Below are 19879 nucleotides of genomic sequence, written 5' to 3'. Positions count from 1 at the left end.
AAATCAAACGCAACAGTTGCACATATCTGCTGGGAGAAAGATTGTTCTGCATGGGTCCAGCTCTGTCCTTGTTTCTCCCTCTCAGCCTTTTTATTTCCCCGTGCTCTGCAACATGCACTTGCTCTGTTTCAGTCCTCTTTACAGCCCCTGTCCCCAGTCTAAGTCTCAGTCACCAAGTACCTTTAAATTCCACTCTTTATTCTCCAACTCTGTCTTCTTCCGGAGTTTCTACTTCAGCTTTACTTTTCTGGTCCACCCCAAACTCTTCCAGGTCCTTATATCTACTTTCTCCTGCTGGACCACTCCCTCTTCATCCATGTTCTGCCAGCTCACAACAACATGCTACAGCACTTCACCAGAGAGTCAAGGTTACTACCTTTACCAGACCCACCGGATTTCTTCGCATGTCCCATTCTGTTCTTTAATGAGACCACCTTTATTTACTCCTCATCCCATCTTCCTATCCTGAAAACTTAAGTTTTTATTACATTTTTCTGGTGTGACTTCTGCCAAACTCTTTAGAACTATTACAGATGAAGCAAAAGGACGCTAAAAGCAGAAGAGAGACCATTTTTCTCACTCTCACTGTAGTGAGTAATGGCTGCAAAGACAAACTATAAGATGGGTGGAAAATGACTGGAATATTAGTCTCAACAGATTTTAATCAGCAGTTCAAATTTGGCCAGGTACTAGTAGCATTTCTGTGCAATCAATACTGAGGTGAATATTTCATTAACAGCAATGAAGGGAGAAATGTCACGCCTCAAAAGTTAATGACTGAAATGAAACTGGAAGGAAGGGGCATGCAGACTGGTGGATATGCTGCAAAGCAAAGATGCCCATCAGGGGGACCTCAACAAACTGGAGAAATGGTCCCACTGGAATCTCACAAAGTTAACACCAGAAAATGCAAAGCCATGCACCTGGGATGGAATAACACCCTGCAGAAATACAGAAGGGGCTGGAAAGCAGCTCTGCAGAGAATGACCTGGAGGTGCTGGTGGACAAGTTGAACATGAGTCAGCAGCATGCCCTGGCAGCAAGGAAAGACAAGCACATCCTGGATTGTACTTGTATAAACACAGACAGGAGGCTGAGAGAAGAGTTCCCCTCTCCTTGGCACTTGCAAGACTGCTTCCAGTTTGGGGCTTCCAAGCTGAAAACAGTCTTTGAAAAACTGGAACAAGTCCAGTGGACAGCCACCAAGATGAGGAGGGGGCTGGAAAGAATTACGTATGAGGAGGTGCTGAGAGAGCTGAATTTAGTCTTCTGAGAAGAAGGCTAAGGCAGGATTTTATTGCTGTCTTCAACTATATGATGGGAGACTTTAAAGAAGACAGATCCAGACTCTTCTTGGAGGCACACAGTGAAAGGATGAGAGACATCTGACACAACTTTGAGCAAAGAATATTGTGACTATTCATTAGGAAAAAGTTTTTCACAGATAGAGTGGTTCAGCACTGTAACAGATTGTCCTGTGAGGATGTGAGGTCTCCATTCCTGGCTATCTACAAAACTCAGCTGGATAAGGACCTGAGCAACCTGATACAACTTTGGAGTTAGCCCTGCTTTGAGCAGGATGTTGACCAGATAACCATCAGAGGCCCCTCCAGACTTACTTTGTGATTCTCATCTCTCAGTAACTTGCCTCAGCCCACAGTAATAATTGCAGAGAAACTCCTGTCCAAAATCCATGCAACTGTACAATAAAGCGACCTTACGCTTTGTCAGAGAGGGATACTTTTATAATCCAGTCAATATATAATCATTGAGAGAGGATGGAGCACGCATGACATGAAATTTCATATAATTTAGTTATCAAATGAAAAAAAAAAAATTCCCCACTGTAAACAGTGAGATGTTTCAAGTGTTTGTAGCTTTAAATTGAGTAAGCTTTCTGGGGAAAAATGAAAAAAAATAACCTTGATTTGACAGTATCCCCACATTACCAAATATCAAAGCTGTATCTGTAATACGAAGTGTCTAGGCTGTCCAATGAAAAAGTTGGGGGCTTTTTGCATGAGTATTGCAAAATTTTCTTTTCCCTTCATGATTATTAGAAAATCAAGCCCTTTTTTGTCAAAATGTTAAAAAAAAAAATTACCTGAGACAATCATCTAATACTGAAGATATGCGCCAAAGCTGGACAACGTAACCAAAAAAGAAAAGTACCTAGGCAGACTTAATAATAAGCAGTGTTACTAGAACCATCTGTAAAAGAAAGGTGAGTTTTGCTCCAGGGTGTTTAAGAATTTCTCTGCAGAATCAGATTTCCACTTTGTTTTGTTTTTTTATTACTTGGATCAAGAAGTAGTGGTAATAGTAACTTAACTCATTTGCATGCAATCAGTTTTAGCAATGTTTGACTCCTTAAACTGGAATATGCCTGGCAGATATTCTTAATGCATGCCTCTTACAATTGTAATAATTTCAATATTGTTGCCACATAAAACTTCCACATATTTTATTTTATAGGGGTTTCTACCTCACCACCTTTTGCCATAAACCTAGTTAGAATGCTCTTAGATATTTAATATTTTGCTGATTCACCATTTCCAGGATTTGCATGGTTTATCTCTTATTGATACCCTTGTAGGTGAAAATTAGGATTATATTTCTCATAGCTGGCAAGACAAAACTATAAATACTTTTCAACCCACAAGTTCTAAATAATCCAAATAGGCAAAACTATTGCAGGGTAATACATGACCTACAGTGGCTCATGCGTTGGTAACATACACTTTATCCTTGCTTGTGTTTAACAATGTGGCCAAAAAGAGAGTATCATTTTAATGCAGAATGGAAGCAAACAGACAAAGCTGTTCTTTGACGTATTAGCTCCCCAAAGTTATCTAGATTTGGCACACACTCTCAGCCATAGTATTCTTTGCCACTGCTACAGTTTCCTGGATACAAGGATTCTGTGATAGGTAATTTGAAACAGGGATCTTACTGTCAAGTTCAAGTTGTAACTAATTGCCAAAGCAGGGAACACTTATTTGAATTAATTTTCTTTAGACACCAGCTGACACAAGTTACTGAATAATAACTAGATATTGCTTGATCAAGATAGCTCAGCAAAAAAAAAATAATATTTTAAGAATGTTTACCAGCTTTATAAACTAAAAACACAGATGACAAGGTATTATGTGACTTATTTTTGCCAAGTATCAGATTTTATAGTACTTGTCTTCAACATTAAAATTAAATGTCGATTTTTAGATTTAGCACCTTCCAAGTTTCCATCTGCTTACAGATAAATTTGAAGAAAAAAGTTTAAAAAAATGGAATATTTTTCATAGATTTATGAATTAATAGATTTTGTCTCACAAACCTGAACTACACTTAAAGTGAAAAAAAAATAAAAAGGTAAATAGAAAGAAAAAAGTAGGTGTTATAGATTCCAATTTTAACAGGGCTATATGTAAAAACTGCAGTAGAGGTTATCTGGAAAGCATATTATGAGTTTCCCAGTCTTGGATTTAAGACTTGGGCCTAAATTTGATGCTACATCTTATTCTGCAGCTGCTGTTTTCTGCACAGCATTTTCCTAATTATTTTTATTTAACACGAGCTGAGATTTCTTCCGTGCTGCAGCAAGTTTTCCTTCCCCTTTCTAGCTAGCTTTGACAGCCCCTTTGTGGCATCCTACAAAGTCTTCCATAGTCATACCTTAGCAACACAAATCAGTACTGAAGTAGCCTGCAGTGATCAAAGCAGTGTTTCAGCATGACAGTGAGTAATAAGAGGGAGGAAAGACTGGAAGTAGCAATCTGTACATTTGCACAACAGATTGATGAGACACTGAAAAAATCTTAAAAGGAAAAATACAGGTTTTCCCTGGAAAATCAGTTAAAAGCAGTTTCCTTATTTAGATATGATGATCAAGATGGAGAAATACACCACTTACATAGCTTATGGATGGGAAGTGAAATGCATGGGCATTAAATGCAGTCCAGTGCTGCCTAGATGCTCACTGCTGTATCACCCTCAAAGGGAGAGAAGGCTCTCTCCCGTAGCTTTCAACAGTTACTCTACAAAGATGATGATGCCTGGGTCCTGGGGAGGTAGGTTTTGACATTTGGCAGCATTGTGAGATAGCAGCACATGGAAACAGAGAAAAACATATTCCACCCATGTTGTCTGATTCTAAATGGGCTGCACTCTTGAACAGTCATTGTAGACTGAAATTCCACCCACGGGATGTGAAGTGGCTACATGCATGTTGACATGGTTAGTCACCAACTGCTTGTTTAAGAAGTCCTTTTAGTTACTTCTGACTTTCAACTTTTAGCGTTATTTTTTACTTTTACTAATAGTTCCCAGAGAGGAAAATGGAGGCATCTTTTCTTATTTATATAGATGCTGGCTGTTGTGTTACTAGTTAAGACTGTCACTGCGATGGCTGGAAGACCACTGCAATTGTTATGTACACCTATTAAATAGGGCTTAAGTTTAGAACAGTTATATATAAGCTCTGGGTTTTCCAAGGACCGTATTTCCTTCTTCTAGTAAAAGGTTAAAATAAAATGCCCAGATCATTCCTGAACCCAATAGTGTTACCAACATATTGTCAGGGAAGATTATCCTGCAGATTTATGATCTTCTTGTTTCTAACAGGTATCACCTAAGTATGTGGTAGGTTAAATCTGGCAAGCAATATCTCACATGTTCATAGTCTTGCACCAGAAGAAGAAATAACTTGAGTCAGATGATGTAAGAACCCTCCCAGCAACTGGAATCTGAGCTTGGCAGAAAAGCAGAAATACCGTGCCTTGCCCAGCATCCCATTGATCAGGGTTCCTAGTAAGCTGTGGTAAATGACCTTTGCAGTTCACTGGAAAGGCCATCCAAATGCATAGGGCTAGTGTACAACCTCGAATGTGACTTCCCTCTGCACGGCAAATTTTACAAACAGCCCCTACAATTAATGCAATAAAAGCAGCACTTTAAATGAGGATGTTGAAGGACAGCATCTCTGCTCTAATCTCAGTTCTGATGCTTGAATAGATAACAGAAAACTCCCTGCAGACAGACCAGGGAGCTCATGATTAGTTTCAGCGTGTCGTTGATTTATTATATCAAATAAACAAAATAACCAAAATCTTTATTTGTTAGAAGAGGTGGATGCAGTTCAGTTGCAGGACTGTTCTCCTCTGTGTTTGTTTGGAGCTATGCCTTAGATCTGGTCAGCCTTTCTTGTTGGTTTAATAAAAAATGCTGGCATTCGATGTTCACTTTGCAATTGCTGGAGGAACTGGTGCCAGCAACTAATGCTTTCCCTATCAGAGTAGATATGGCCAGCAGTGTTTGTTGTTTCACTAGCCTCAGAGTAAGAATGATCAAGGCCAATGACACAGAGTCAATTCCCTGTCTTCCTCTCAAGGGACATACTGCAGTGTCTGTCTGAAGGGAGATTACAGATGTTGACCGTTTTGACTCTTTAGAAACAGGAGTTGTATGGGTGGGATTAATTTCATGTACTTTGGTCATCACTGGGCATCCATATTCACCCAGTAGATATCTGTACCAGAATCAGCCACCTTAGCCATATTTTACAGCACAGAAAGAGAACCTTGCTCCTTTAGAGCCTAATGCACCTGGTCTGTTTTAATCAGGTACCTTAGAAAGAGCCAATGTGTGTGTTCACAGTGCCTCTTTCTCTCTGTGTCTCCACAGACTAAGAGGTAGTCTGTGTGAAGGTCTGATGCTGTTGTCTATGCCACATGTCATTTGAGGTGTTCCAGGTGATGACCCTCACTGACACCCACCTCCTACTCCGAAAAGAATATATCTACACAATAAGTCCTGTGTCATATTTGCTAGCTAGACCCCTCTGACCTTATGGCCTCTCAAATGGCACCAGATGCCTAAGGAGTGGAAAACTGCATAAAGACCTAGGTGTCTACCTTTAAAACAGATGAACCCCATCCACATGGGCTTCCTGAACAACCTTATTTTTTAGCCACAAGTTTTAAATCCACATGGAAAGGACTAGGCATATGGAGCACTTCCTGGGTCTCTGGTTTATGCAAAAAATACATCTGCTAGAGAAGTTAAGACAGTTTTCTTCAATAAGAAGGAAACTTTGAAAAGGAAGCTCAGAGGGAGCAGGTGAGATCCATCTTTGTATTGGTAAAAGGAGGGTGATGAGGAACCATAACAGCTCCTTTACGACTCTTCACCACTGCCCAGTCTTATTCAGGGACACAAGGAGGCAGACAACAAGTGTTTCTCTTCAACAATATGGGCTGGTGACTTTATGGTGCAAGCAAACTTGCAGCAGGATCCGCACCAGCACAGTGTCTAAGAGCTGCAGACACAGCAACACTGGTTTATACAAGTCCCTCATAATAGTAATGTATATCTCAGAACATTTAACGGGTTTATCTTTACAACATTTCCATGAGATAGGATAACTCCATGTTTTCCTGCCTTTCTAATTGTAGTCTTCTATTGCTGTAAAATTGTCAGCGATATCAGTACAAGCTTTGAAAACAGGAACACTCTAAGTGTTCAAGAAACTGCCTGAACACTCAAACTGTTCAAGAGGGGACTCAGAACAGATTGATGCTTTAGAGAAAAATATTTTTTTAAAAACAAAAAAAGCCAAAAAACCCAACCAAAACTCATAAGCAGGCAAAACACTACTTTACATAGTACTCCATGTTATGGAATACCTCACACTACAGAAGGAAAAAAAATTATCTTTGAATTTTGCATTCATTGTAACATTCTTTTAATCTGAAAACCTGGAAAAATCCTCCTTGTTTAGGAACAACTAGAAAGATTCATAATGAATCAGGCAATGTAAAAATATGTGTTAGTTTAAGTAACTTTTTTGGACTGATGGATTTATGAAACACAGCAGAAGAGGGATCAGTCTACACTGGTAATCTTTCTCAATTTTAGCAATCATTAAAAATTAAAGCTGTGACTATATTGATTGGAACAACAGGTTTAAATCACTCAGATTTAATTTCAGTATGATAATTGGGACTATAACTAAACAAATACTTTATTAATCTAAACCTAGATCTTAGGGTACTAGAAGATACTCACAAACTAACTACTAAAAGTGAGGGAGCAGTGAATAAGTTTTTCACCTGGTATTTCTGTTTGTACACTGATTTACCCTGCCTGTCACTCACTACAGACTGACAGCCAACCCTCATCAGGTAGCTGGTAGGTGCAGTCCATTTTTATGGGTTTTTTGGCCAGATTTGGAAGCAGCACTAAACACAATCTACAGAGAGCTGGAAGTACAGGCAGGATTTTACTTCAGATGTGAGGAAATGTAGACTCAGTGGGATGGCACAGGAACATCACACACTGGCAGAACAAAAAGGATTCATCTTTGCTATTGCTTGTAAGAATTTACCAAGGTAAATTAGCTACTGAAAGGCATCTTGGTTTTTCCCTGAATGAAAAAACATCTGCCGAAAAGGACAAGGAAATAACCAGAAATTACTAGAACTTGAATTTAATAGTTAAGGGCAAAGGCAATCTTTCAATTAATTTACTGTAATACCCATGAGCACAAGATTTCCTGTAACGATAATCAACAACTAGTCAGCATTTAATAAAAAAAATCCTATTATAAAAAATGATTGAGAAAATAAAATGTGAGATTTGAAGAGGCTTAAAAACATAACTAACACTATGTCTTCTCCCTTTTACTGGAAGATACAGGCATTTTAAGATAAGGGAAAGGCATTTTAGCTTGGCTCCCTATAAAAACAGCCACAAGGTCAGACATAAAAGGAGTCATGTTAAACTCCTTTAGTGATTTAGAGACTCCAAGAAGGAAGAGATTGGTATATTTTTTGTGGTTTTTACAAAATCTTTTTTTTTCCCTTTATATATCATTATGTTCTTCAGCTAGATATAGAAACCTGTCATTATCTTGCAATAAGAGACAAAGCCTTTTGGAAAAGGAAACACTATTTGAAAGAAATAAAATCTAACTTCAGAGTTAATACACATGTAACTACACTTGTCGATAGTCAGAGTGATTTTGAATAATTATTAATAAAATCAAGTGACATTAAAAGTTTTCCTTATCACATACATTATGTTTTGAGTTTTGTGACTGAAGATTTTTAACATTTTATCCAAGTATTAACAGAATATAACTTCAGCTCCAGCCTGCAATGATAATTTATTGTCCTAGCCACTTTAATCACTGAATGCAGCATCTGCATCTCAAATCCAGAGTATAACAGGATGATGCAATGCAATTGTTTCTGTCCTACAAGCCAAAATCACAATTCTGTTACACAGAAAGGTAAATGAGAATTACAGAGGAGTCCTTCTGGGTCTGAGGTTACATTACTTATTACAGAAATAGGCAGCCATATCACAAACTGATCATGATCCATTTTAAATTTTGTTAGGGCTTTTGGTTTGAGAATTTTTGCCTTTACCACTCCTACTGGTAGGTCGTTCCAGAAACTCACCATTTTGGCAGTTAAACATCTTCCAATCTACAGCATCAATTTATTCATTGCCAGATTTCACTGCCCCATGCTGTCTTTTCTCCCCAAACCCAACTGAACCCAATGAGATTAGCCTAATGAGTAAAGCAAATTGGAAATTCATGCATTACTATATCTTAAAGAACTTGTTCTTAAGCCCCATGATTAGGTATTTAAATATTTCCCAGACACTGAACACATATACAAATTATTTTTAACAGACTATTGGTGATTGGACTTTTGCCAAAACACAAGAACAAAGACCTAATATTTAATGTTGTGAGGGTGATAAATTTGTAAATAAAATCTTGCAAAAATGAAAAGAAAAAAAAAGCAAAGCTTTTATCAATTTAATTCCAACAGTACCATGCCTGTTAACAAAAGATAATCATAGAAAGCACTTTGATACACATTACTCATTACCACATAAGATAAGCTTTACAGAATTATTGTTGGAAGGGATCATTAAATCATTTGTATAACACTGTATGCAGATAAACCACCTGCATATCCAAGACCATAAATTCACCTAATTACTGCTGCATAAAGCCTCATGAATAGCATATGGCTAAAATACATCTGCAAGGGAAACACCTTCATCAGATTTCTTCATTAAAAATGTCAGGAAATGGGGAATCCAGCACTGGCTTTACATGTTTGCTGCAGCATTTAAACTAAAAAAAGTATGTTAATTTCATTTAGAAGTGCCTCACCTCCATTCACAGTTTAAACATAAAAGGACATTATTTCCACAGTCCAGCTTCTATTTCCAGGGGATTCTTGGTTCTGATTCCTTCAAGTAAAAGTACCCCAACAACAGTACATTTTCTGCCTCTGTATTTTAACTTCACAAACTCACTACTCCAATGTTTACATAGCTAAGGTCAGTTGCACACTTTTCACCATAGGTTTGCACTGGACAGTCACATAGAAAAGACCCTTTAATCTAGCATAAAATGCAGTTTTGCCGTCAAGTACTGGTAATCATTCAAGAGCTTTATGCTCTGACATGTACTCACTCTTCCTACAGGTATTGTATTTGGTTGCACTAAAATGCATTTTGTTTGAACCGACTCAGTTAACAGATCACCGTATTGAACAGCCTGACATAACCGTTATCTATCATTTCACCAGCCTTTACTCCACTTGCTCCCTAAAACTGATTAATCATTTACAAAAACTCCAATCAGCATCTGTTTTTTTGGGCCAGATTCTGCTACCAAATTCTTAGTCAAGGTGAGTTACACTGCTATTCACAGTAACTTATTATATTGTGCAAATAAAATTGGCAGAGTCCGGCCCTCAACGGGTAAAAAATAACTTGCTTTTATTTTTTCAGAGTTGTTCCATTTCTAGCAAACTCACTTGTATCTCTCAAATTAACAGATACAAACAGACTTTAGGAAAACAAAAAATGCATTTAATTGTTCACTTCGATTCATTGAAGCCCAGTATAATAAGCTGACGCAAAACTATGCTATTAACACTGTACAAGCATTAACAGTGCGGTTGTTGGTGTGTTTGGAAGCTGCAGTTCTATCAATTTCTACAACTTCAAAAATTATGTAAATGTTTTCACAACTGACAATACACATTTAAACCAAGGAAAATCGTTCCCCTCCCCCTTTAAAGATACTTTTATCTTTCTATTCCAGAAAAAAAAAACACCACCACCCTTCTATTGAGGGACAAACACATTAAAAAAATCAATAAATCTTATCTTTTGAAATGCAGCATGCCAGATTTATGCCTAATACATATGACTTTCCAACGAAGAATGCAGGTGAATATGTACACAGCTCTTAGGATAGCGCATGAAGGTGGTTACGGCTGATATACTGTCACTGAGTGAACTCTAACAGTTTGATTAGGAAGGATATTGTGCTTCTGAACTACTTCTTACATAAGCCACTTCTCACACTGTAAAGGAAGGCAGAGGGAAAAAAATACCAGCTAAAAGCTGAACAACCAGCCACTTACACTCAGAAATGTGTGATGGTGGAAGTCTGTTTAGTGTACTTCAGACAGTAATTCTAATATATTGCAACAGGGAGGTTGTTTGCCATTCTTTAATCAATTATGATCTTATGCTTTCCCAAGAAATATTTATACTCATCCAATTTGTTTCTCATTTATGTAGTTTTCAAAATGTACCATTTACAGTCACAGTGAGCTGTGAATTAGTTTTGCTTTCTTCTACAGTATTTTTTATAGTCTAGGTATCATGGATAATTCAAGTTAATCACATGGTCCTTTAAGCAAAAAGAAAATATTAAGGCATAAAAATTCCCACATTCTAATTTTCTCGGTATATCTGCTTAAAGAAAGAAGAAAAATTATCTGTAGCATTTACCTGTAGAAGGCTGGAGGAGCAGTTTCCCTCATCCCAAAGCTCCCCTGTTCGTTTTCAAGGTAATAGGGTACCTGTTGGCTGTGATGATGGATGAAGGGTGAGAGCTGGGGCGCCGTTTGCAAGAACACCACTGGGTTTGGTGGGACATTGTTCAGCGAGTGAAATCCTGCCAGACTGCTGGACCCAAAAGATTCAGAAGTAGGGGCATAACTGAGAGTAGTAGAGCTGTACACGGGAGCCGTAGTACCAAAATCGTAAGTGGCTCCTTCTGGGTAGTTGAAAACTCCTGCCTTGCTGCTCTCCACAAACATGTCGCTGAGCGATCTTTCCAAGGGAATCTTCAGCTGAGGTCTGCTCAGTGTCTCCAGTTCAGTGCCTTGAATCTGGTGCAGCAGGGTAACTCCAGAGGTTTTGGTGTGAAGGGTCATGGTCAGTGCTAATGGCAGTGAGCAAGGAACATACCTGCTTTTACTGTCAACAGCGAGATCGGCAGCTGACAGTCCACCTGAAAAAAAATATCAGAACCTATTCTGAGGCTCAGTAGAAATCATAATAAAGCAGCACTACACAGGTATTCCTCTAATCTCTGGGAGGAGGAGGATACAAACAAATGCAGAGTGAGCACTGAAAACGCATATTCTCTCCCTCCCCCTCCCTCCCTCTCTTTAACTTTTAGGAACTCCTCATCCGCACTAATATCCATTACAAGGTGCTGGCCATGAGCCAGGAGCTCTTGCCTTGTGCCGATGTTCGTTTAAACATCACTTCAGGAACAATTCGTTTTGGAGTTATACCAAATAATTGTCCCTCTAAACGTTGCTTCATTCTTACTAGTCATTTAATTTTTCACTTCAGAGTAGCCAGCACTCCGCAGCAACTAACGGGAAAGGACACTTAAATACAACCAGGAAGAGCAGTCCAGTGGTCAGGCAGATTACTGCCTTTTATTTCCTCGGCAGGCTCCCATCTATCAGAGCTTATCTCTCCTCCTGTTTGATTCATTTTCATGTTTGCTAGAAATATGTAACGTGTACATCGTAATGACCCTGGGTAGGACTATGCTGTAACGGAGATAGGGCAAAGCAGAATGTGTGTGTGCAAGCACATGTGTCTGCTTGCGTGTGTGTATATAACAAGACTCAGTCAATAAAACTAATAAAATTAAAGGATATATTGTATTTATGTGGAAGAAAAGGTTTATAATACACTTTCATCAGTAATAGCAACATGAAGTTACTGGAGTGTAATAGTAACATTAAAAAGTGAGAAAAATCTTTAGATTAGCCTAGAAATGTGTCTGCTTCTTTTTAGACTGTAAAATGATTACACAAAGCATCAGTCAGTCTTTGCCACAGAAAGATCCTAAAAGTTAGGAAAAAATTATTTGATTGCATGACACATTAGTTGAATACAGGAAATTATTTTTCCTAGTCCTCTAAACAAAAGCTCAAACTTGAATTTTGAAATCAGAGTAGAAAATCAAACAACCTAAAATAATCAAATGGGATTGACTTAAAAAAACCCTGAAATACGTCTCAGAGTTATATTTGGGGGGGGGGGAGGAAGGAAGAGAGAGAACATAATGAAAAGGTGTGGCATGCATGCTTCATCTTGCAATCTCATTCCATATAATTTTAACTTTGCACAAACCAGTTCTCCTGAACCAGCTAAATGAAAACCTCCAGAAACTGTTTCAAGCTCTCCAGCTTTACTGCTGTGGTCTGTGGTTCAGTCATTAAAATAGGTTAAAGCCAACTCTAAATGCACTAATATATGGGCTCCAGTTAGTGCTTTGAATACTAGCAATGTCTATGCTATACTTAAACAACACAGTTATTCAGCTCAACCTTCAAAAAAACCAAGAAACCAAAAAACTGATTATGCAGGTCACTGATAGGTGCAAGAAAAGTTTATTAAAAATTGTCTTCTTTCAGTAATAAGACCATGTTTTCAGAACTTCTACTAAAACAGCCAAAGTTATTTACATTTGCAAGATTATTCTGAACCAATATACATTTGTACCTCTCCACAGGCACACAGCTAAGACAGCAGCACACACATAAACATGTACTTGATAGATTTCCTCACCCACCCAGCCACCCTCCCTACCCTGTTCAAATTTCAGATTGTAGACTTTGATCAGAGATAAGCTCACTTAAATAACGCTGGACTAAACATGTTCCCAGTTAAAAAAATAATAATCAGACAATCATACCCAGTGGTTCAGAAAGTCTTCGAAGAGCTATTCTGAAAATATGCCAGACAGTATGAGAGAAAAAAAGAGTGTGTGCATGTTTGCATAGAGTGGGCGAATCTGCAGATGCAGAGACTCACAAAACAGCAAGCAAGCATAGCTCTCAGCAGCCAGTCTGCTGGGCTACACAGACTGAAGTGAGTGGCAGTTATGAGTTTAAGTCACTGTTCCCGAATTCATTTAGTGCTTTGGTAATACATAGGGAAAGGATTAATTTCTATTAAGATGCATAATCTAAGAATTAATGTAAATAATGTGAAGTGAGTAAAGAAGTACCCACTTCTATAAAGTGCTACAAAATGGACTTTACATTTTTATTTAAAGCACTATCCAACATGTATGCCATGTCAGAACTGTTATATTGACATGCAATAAAATGCTCCAGCATAATAGCTATGCAGAAGACTGAAGAGATAAGTGCGCACACAGAGAGTTGACTTTTGAGTACATCCTGTGCAACCTTTTTGGGGAGAGTTGTGTGTTTTCAGGGAGGCAAATATTTAGTTTCCACTATACGCAAACAGCATTAAAACACACTGTAGGGTTAAATAAAAGCACCATCACTTTGCTCTGTACCACTTAAACTAGGGATCCTGTGAGCAGCTTTCCACAGGCCAGTGTGGAAAGTTAGAGTCCTGCCCCCTGAAAGAGCTCAGCAATAGCTAGCTGCGGTATCCCTGCAGCACACAGCCTGGTACACATCTCAGAAGAAAAAATCGGAATGCCACCAACAAGATCTTGGGGGCTGGCTGGGAATCCCTGTGATATAGCATCCTGTAATGTTTGGCTGGCTTCTTCTGTGGAAGAAGAGCAAGAGAGCAAGAAAGGGCAAGGGCGAGGTGGGGGAGTCAGTCAAGCCAAATCCCATGAAGAAGTTGAATTTTTTCATTTGTGTATACTGCAAAAAATCAATTTTTGATTCTGCATACTATATGTGGGAATTTTAGGTATAAAAAAAAGCTATGAAATGCAACAAATTATCAGGAGGTTTATTTTTCTTTCCTGCATGGTGATGACTATCCTGCTTGCTCCAAATTAATGCATGCTGTTAATTCATCCTGCTTTAGAGATGGCATTAGATGTGTCTGTGTGTGGGCTCACCCCCCAGAGAAATGAGACCTAAGTTTCTAAAACCTTATATTTGTGCTTAAAGGCCAGGAATTACTCCACCACCCAGTTTAATCACTCTAATCTATTAGATGCCAAGTTTTACATGTTATGAGCATAGTATGGAAGTGTGAATAGGATGTAGCAATAGTATTTGGTACTTTTTACCAATGGACACAAAGTCTATGCAAAAATTTGACTTTCCTAAACCCCATTTCATGTATGCCTTCAAAAATATGTAGATCTCATACAGAACTGCTTGCCTCATTCACTGTTCATTTTAAAAAACACACACAAAAAACACACATAGTAATGACAGAGTAAATAAAAACATGAATTGGCTGCAGAATCTTCATTTCCAGTGTTAAACAAAAAGTGTTCAAAAAATACTTAGTCAATGGGAAATTTACCTTTTCAGATTTGGTAATTTCTCCACTAATGTGTATTCAAGTGCAACCAAGCTGCCCTATGTATTTATCTCACCTTAATGAAGGCTTAATATTATTTTGGAATTACTGAGCACATACTACAGGAGAAAGTCATCTATCCTGATCTTCCTCAGACACCCGTAAAAAGTAGAGGGAAACAGGTTCTACAAAATCTGAAGATTAGCTAAATTTATATCAGGTATATATTGCTTTTTTGCTATATTTCTGAAGTTTGGGAATATACAAATAAAATTAATGCTAACTTTGATCCATCCAGATTTATGCATACATGGTTATGTATGCATATGTTAAAAAAGGGAAGAAACAGGAAGGAAAGAGAGAATAAAAATTAATGAATACTGAGGTAACAGGAGGAGACAGACCACCTAGACTGGGGAGCACTACAGACATTGGCAAGCAAGGTCAAAGCAGAAATTGCTTCTCCATGCACAATGATTTTTAGTGAGACTGAGATGAGAGAGGAGTTCCTGAAACAGCAAGGATTCAGACATTATATTACTCATGGAAATAAGAAATTAATGAATTAAATGAATGGAAGTGGCTGATTAAATCCTGTGGTCCCCTTTTTAAAATGGCAATCTTTCTATTTTCCTTTCCAAGATATGCCAGAGGTTCCAGTGCCTGACTCAGATTTTCCAGAGTGAGGAATTTACTCTAAATTACACTAATAAAATACCAAATGCAGTAACATTAAAACTAAATCATAGTTCTAGTTCTGTGGCTCTGTGGTTAAATTAGCCTCATCTACAGCAGAAGAATATTTAGATATGTTTCTAAATGCAAATTTTGCTCATTTCGTGTTGAACAGTTTGCTTCTACTTTTTATATTTCTGATTTGGTTATTTGTTTGGGTTTGTTTGTTTGTTGTTGGGTGTTTGGGGTTTTTTTTACAAACTAGAGTGATCAGATTAAGCTAGCAGAGTCATACATTGTGCAGTTTGGCTCAAGTAGACCATCAGTCCAACACCCTTACCAGCTACAAACAGGAGGGTACTGAAACAAGTTTAGGATTCTTATCATAGCAGAAAATATGAACATATTTTCACTTCAAAACTAGAAGATAGCTTAAGAAAAAAAAGAGAGAGAGAGAGAAGTAGCATCCTTCCACTGACTGCAGATAATGTGGCAGCAGCAAAACGGACTCAGAAACAGAAAAAGGAAAAGGATAGATAATGAAATTCAAAATAAAAAATACTCTAACTTAATGAAATAACCAAAAGAAGGTTTGAGGATTTCCAGTGCCATGAGCAACTTTCTGTTAACTAGAAGTTCTGAAAGCCAGTCAGGGAATGGTAATAAAATAAGTGCAGTTTATAGGGACTGGAGAAAGAAAAGAAAAAAAAAAAGGAAAAAAGGAGGAAGAAACAGTCTGAACAGATTCTTGATTCTGGACAAGATAAAATAGCAGTTCGAGGGAAAAGGAGATGAAAGTAAAATCACTGCACAAAGGCTATTCATATTATAGGAATCTTTAAAGACGGAAAAATTCCTAATCCTGTAATGGGCTTTTCTCAGCACTAGTTTTAGTAAGTATTCCAACACAAAATGGTAAACTCAGAACTTAGAACACATACTATAAATTTTCTATAAACCTGCTGACAGTGAGAGACCATAAACTTCATCGCTTTGGTTCCACAGCTATAAAGATAGAAGCTTTTTTTAGCTGCTGCAATTAAAGAAGAATCTATTGCACATAACAGGAGGAACATTATGTTTTTCCAAGATTCCACTGTAACATTACAGAGAAATTATGTTGTGTTTAGTCCAGTAAGGAAACTCCTCAAGATAGACAGCTGGAGAACAGCACCATCTACCCCACTACTTTATAAATCTTCTCTGAAAAAAATAAAAATAAAAATGAAAGCCCTTGATACCACTAGGCAAAGCAAGAGGTATGTCCAAAAATTCCTTAGGCTTTTAGTACAGATAAGTGCTCCACCCTGTTAGCAGAAGTTTTTAACATTTAATGTTTATAATTTGATGCAAAGATGCATACCTTTCCCCCCACCCCCAAATAACTTACCGAAATGAACCATGACACCAAAAGCCTGGACTCAAGATTTTTAATTTAAAATTTGTGGTTTAAGTTGGTTTTACTGGTAAAAGGGGAGTTTCTGTTTTCTCATGTCAAATGTAAGTAGAGAACTTGAGAACATTTGCTCAAAATAGATCTTATTCCAAACAGGGAACTGTGGAATACTATTATTCTGTACATATGTTTATTAATTTACAACATTTAAATATATATTAAGTTTTATCCATACTTTGTATGAAAAGATCTATTGCATATTTTTAAACTAACTGTGTAACCAAGAGAAAAATTAGGTTGGGATGCCAGCATAGCTTTTTGGTAAAGTATTCTGATGCTTTAAATTTTAAGACTCTTTACAGCCATTTATGATACTAGAAGATTTTAGCCATTCAGATGGAAAATTCTCTTGTCAGTGATGAGCTCAAAGAGGATAATTTGGAAGTATCTGAGATAATTGGAAAGAAAATTTTTGCTTTTCCCTCCTTAAAGATTTCTAGAAACCATTTTTTGAAATGAGAAACCCTTTTTGCTGTAGCAAATGAGAGTATTGGAGCAGGAACTTTGAATCTGGCAGAGAGCTGAAATTGTGTGTCACAAAATTGCCTTTTGCTATATCTCTGAAACCCCATCCACATTTGGCCAACTTTTCAGCCCTTGAAAAATTGAAAGATTTTAAGAATAAATATTTCTAAAAGCTGTCTCCTGACTGAGGCTACTCTTTCCCTTCTCAGATCCTAGTCCTGATTAGACTGGGCACAAAACTTCCCAAAAGTGAAAGACATGCTGACATCCAGACGAGTACAGATACATAAAGTTTTCCCCTTTCATAACTCTTCTGGGAAGAATAAGGGTCTGGGCTTAAATGCAGATTATTGTGTCAGTTATAGTACTAAATTTCAATCCCCAGATGTACAGGCTGAATTTCCTGACACCAAAATGGGGCACCATCTGCCTTTTCAATACGGCATTAGACAACAACATATAGAAACACACCCTTTCCTAACAGAGTAAAAGACATGCTGTAATATAACTAGCTTATCCATTTCTCAGCTTTTGGTACCTAAGAAAGATGGGAAAGGATAAGACTAAATAATTGTGCTCAACTCACACAGAATAAATTACATACATAAATTGGCCAAAATACCTGAGTACTCTGGACAAACTCAAAAGATATTAGCAAATACTAATGTTTCAAAGAGAGTTAGCAGATGTTTTCACAGAGGCAGAAAAACAGAAGGAAAAAAAGACTTTTCTCTGCTTTCCTACACAAAACGTTAACCACTTGTGAACAAAGATGTTTACTGGAAGAAAAGCAACAGTAGCATGATTTAACATTAAGTAACGTTCCCTGCTTAATCACAAACACAAATCTTAACAGATAATTTCTCATGGATCTAGCTTCATCTATAAACAGAAAAGAGCTCTGAAATGGAAAGCTGGAGCTTAGTATTCCACGTTCACTTTCATTTGTTGTGTTTATATCAAAGACAAACAGAATGGAGTGACCAATCACCAGACTTAGCATTCTGGAAGCAGCTGAGCAAGAAAACTTCTGAAGTCTTTAGAAGACAGCTTTGAATCTATTGAGATTGACTTAAGGGTGAGGCATCTTCAAAACGATCAAATATTACCGTGTCTGGGCTCCCAAAGAGAGTCAGAAATGAGCCACATGCTTAATCCTATTTATGCAATGATATTAACAAAACTGGCATATTTTTTTTATGAGATATGAAAGCTACGCATAAAATTTCAGCATTGCCCAGCCTGGTAAGACAAATGAAATACAACTTATTTCTAGTTCTCAGAGGACAGTGTGAGAAAACAAGGACTGAAACAAGGTCCTTAAGTCTAGGAGTCTGATGTCTTGGGGCAGAGATGTGGGAAAGGCATGGGTAGCAGGAGAGATTTGAATCTGAAAGAACTCTTAGGAAACCCCTAAAAAAGAATGTTCATAAAAGCAAACCTGCTTCCCCAACCTGACAGGTTAAGCTTTGCATAAGAACTGACACTTTAGGCATGAGTTAAGTGTGTCTCTTAACTAGAAGACAACATGAAGAAGCCTCTCAGATACCATTATAAATTTTTAACCATGATACTTGTATTCCACATTTGTAAATTCTTTATTTAGTTTAACCTTGAAGTACCCTGGGGTCATTTCAGGCTAACTGGCACACACCCCAGTATGCCATCCCTATAGAAGAATAAATCTTTAAATTTACGAAGTACCTTTAGTATAAGGCATAGTGTAACACCGTTCCTCAGATCACTTGAAAGATCGGTCTGTGTTGTTCGACAGAGGTACAACCTATTTGAATGTTATTAATACAGGAATCTATGTGCGAAAAACATCTTCCAGATATCAGGATTAATAAAAAAAAAAAAAATCTTTTTTTGACATGGAGGCATGACAGACCATATGAAACACAAACGTTTTTCTTCCCCTTGCCTTTGCCCTCACCTCTTCCCCCAGGGTCTTCCATTGTTTCAGCAGCTAGCAGATGTCAGCCCCACTTGCTAATCATTCATATTTCATAATTAATTTGCCTTGCTCACAGTATTTTTTCTCAAGACTTATTTATTGCCAAATGCTTGACTGTGTACTGGAACCACGCACGAGAGCCTCTCAGACTTTTTACATGTTTAGCGAGAGGTTTAAACATGTGCACGCAAGTGGCCTTGTGCAAGCACATCCAGGGGTATGCAAAACATGCACAATGACATTCTCCTCAAGTAAAGTCTCTCAGGTCTCTCCTCTCAAACACTGCATTTTAAGACTACTGTTTCCATATCTCTTGCTCTAGTTTCAAGTTACATTGCAACACATACCTAGGGTCCAGCTCTAGTTTTCTAAAAGACACATTTGCTAACAGATGAAGAACTAAAGAGAAACACAAGGGCTTGGCCTTTTTATAATCTATGTAATTAAAGAGGCCTCAGTTAGGCCTGTCACTGTGAGACTTCCTGTTACCCTTACTCCTTTCTGGGTCTCCCATTGCAAGGAGCAAGCCCAGAGGCATCCTTTGAGGATGATGCTCAGCTTTTCAGTTCAAGACACAATTGGACAAGCCCCTGGGCAGCCTGATCTAAAAATACCTTCTCTGAGCAGAGGTTTGGACTAGACGACATCTTCACATCCCTTCCAATTTATGCTATGATTCTGTGCATTAATACACAGACCTGCAACAAAATACTTAGAAGATATCAGTT

The 19879-nt window shown here is 37.8% G+C and overlaps 1 protein-coding gene across 2 annotated transcripts in view; it reads right to left on the bottom strand.

Annotated features, from left to right (window-relative positions):
• Positions 1-19879, bottom strand: part of ESR1 (estrogen receptor 1) — a 197338-nt gene that overhangs the window by 107068 nt on the left and 70391 nt on the right. The window contains exon 2 of one of the 2 annotated variants that reach the window (XM_005446565.3): positions 10831-11335. In XM_005446565.3, the coding sequence (XP_005446622.2) occupies positions 10831-11258 (428 nt within the window). In that variant the 5' untranslated portion in view covers positions 11259-11335. Of the gene's footprint in view, positions 1-10830; positions 11451-19879 lie in introns of those variants that run through there. The other variant, XM_027815754.2, reaches the window with a different exon arrangement.

The sequence above is a fragment of the Falco cherrug genome, chromosome 6, assembly GCF_023634085.1.
Source record: "Falco cherrug isolate bFalChe1 chromosome 6, bFalChe1.pri, whole genome shotgun sequence".
Taxonomy (NCBI): Eukaryota; Metazoa; Chordata; class Aves; order Falconiformes; family Falconidae; genus Falco; species Falco cherrug.
The sequence above is the reverse complement of the archived record's forward strand: the minus strand, read 5'-3'. Positions and strand labels throughout refer to the sequence as shown.